The 817-nt window shown below is 64.1% G+C and overlaps 1 protein-coding gene across 1 annotated transcript in view; it reads right to left on the bottom strand.

Annotated features, from left to right (window-relative positions):
• Positions 1-781, bottom strand: part of EMH_0022490 (uncharacterized protein) — a gene marked incomplete at both ends in the record, with an annotated part of 1,507 nt that extends 726 nt beyond the window's left edge. Inside the window, 2 exons of the mRNA XM_013501966.1 lie at positions 3-281; positions 533-781. Coding sequence (XP_013357420.1) covers positions 3-281; positions 533-781 — 528 coding nt within the window. The remainder of the gene's footprint in view (positions 1-2; positions 282-532) is intronic.
• Between the last annotated feature and the right edge of the window lie 36 nt (positions 782-817).

The following is an 817-nucleotide window of genomic DNA, read 5'->3' as shown; positions in this document are numbered from 1 at the left end:
GCTGCTGCTGCAGCTTCGACTCTTGGTGGCGCCTCGGCTGCCCCCAACGGCTCGCTGCTTGCAGCAGCAGGCCTGGGGGAGGCCCTTCGATGCCAGTGTGAGCGATGCTGCGCCCCGTGGGCGTCATGCTTCTCAGCTGCAGCAGCTGCTGCTGCAGCTGCTGCTGCTGCTGCTTCAGCCGCAGCAGCATCAGCTGCTGCTGCTGCTGCAGCATTGCTGTCCCGTGCTTCAGGGCCCGCAGGGGACGGAAAGCCTTCAACAGCAGCAGCAGCAGCAGAAGCCTGCAGCGCATGCATACCCGAAGTGTACGTACACTGCAGCAGATGCAGAAGGTGCAGCAGCAAAGTAAGCAGCAGCAGCAACTGCAGCAAACCCAGCAACAGCAGCAGCTGCTGCTGCACCACCAACCCAAGCAGCCAGGAAAGCCGGCGCCTGGAGCAGCAGCAGCAACAGCAGCAGCAGGAGCAGCAGCAGCAGCAGCAGCAGCAGTAAGAGCAGCAGCAGCAGCAAGTGGAGGCAGCAAGCATCCGACCTGCAGCGGGGGCAGCCACGAATCTGCTGCAGCATCTGCAGCAGCTCTGCTGCTGCGGCGTGGCAGCAGCAGCAACGGGGGAGATCCCTCAGGGGAGAGTGTATGGGGGGCCCCCAGGGGCCCCAAACCCTCTGGCGTTGCTTCTTCTGCTGCTGCAGCAGGGGGGTGGGGGGCCCCCGGCCTGTTGCTCCTTCTCCCTAGCCGCTGCAGCAGCTGGGGAGAGCCGAAGACCTTGAGGTGTACAGGCATCTCTTCTGTTCTATTGCAGCAGCAGCAGCAGCAGCT

This window comes from Eimeria mitis, genomic scaffold, assembly GCF_000499745.2.
Source record: "Eimeria mitis Houghton genomic scaffold, Emh_scaff795, whole genome shotgun sequence".
In the NCBI taxonomy this organism is placed as follows: Eukaryota; Apicomplexa; class Conoidasida; order Eucoccidiorida; family Eimeriidae; genus Eimeria; species Eimeria mitis.
The sequence above is the reverse complement of the archived record's forward strand: the minus strand, read 5'-3'. Positions and strand labels throughout refer to the sequence as shown.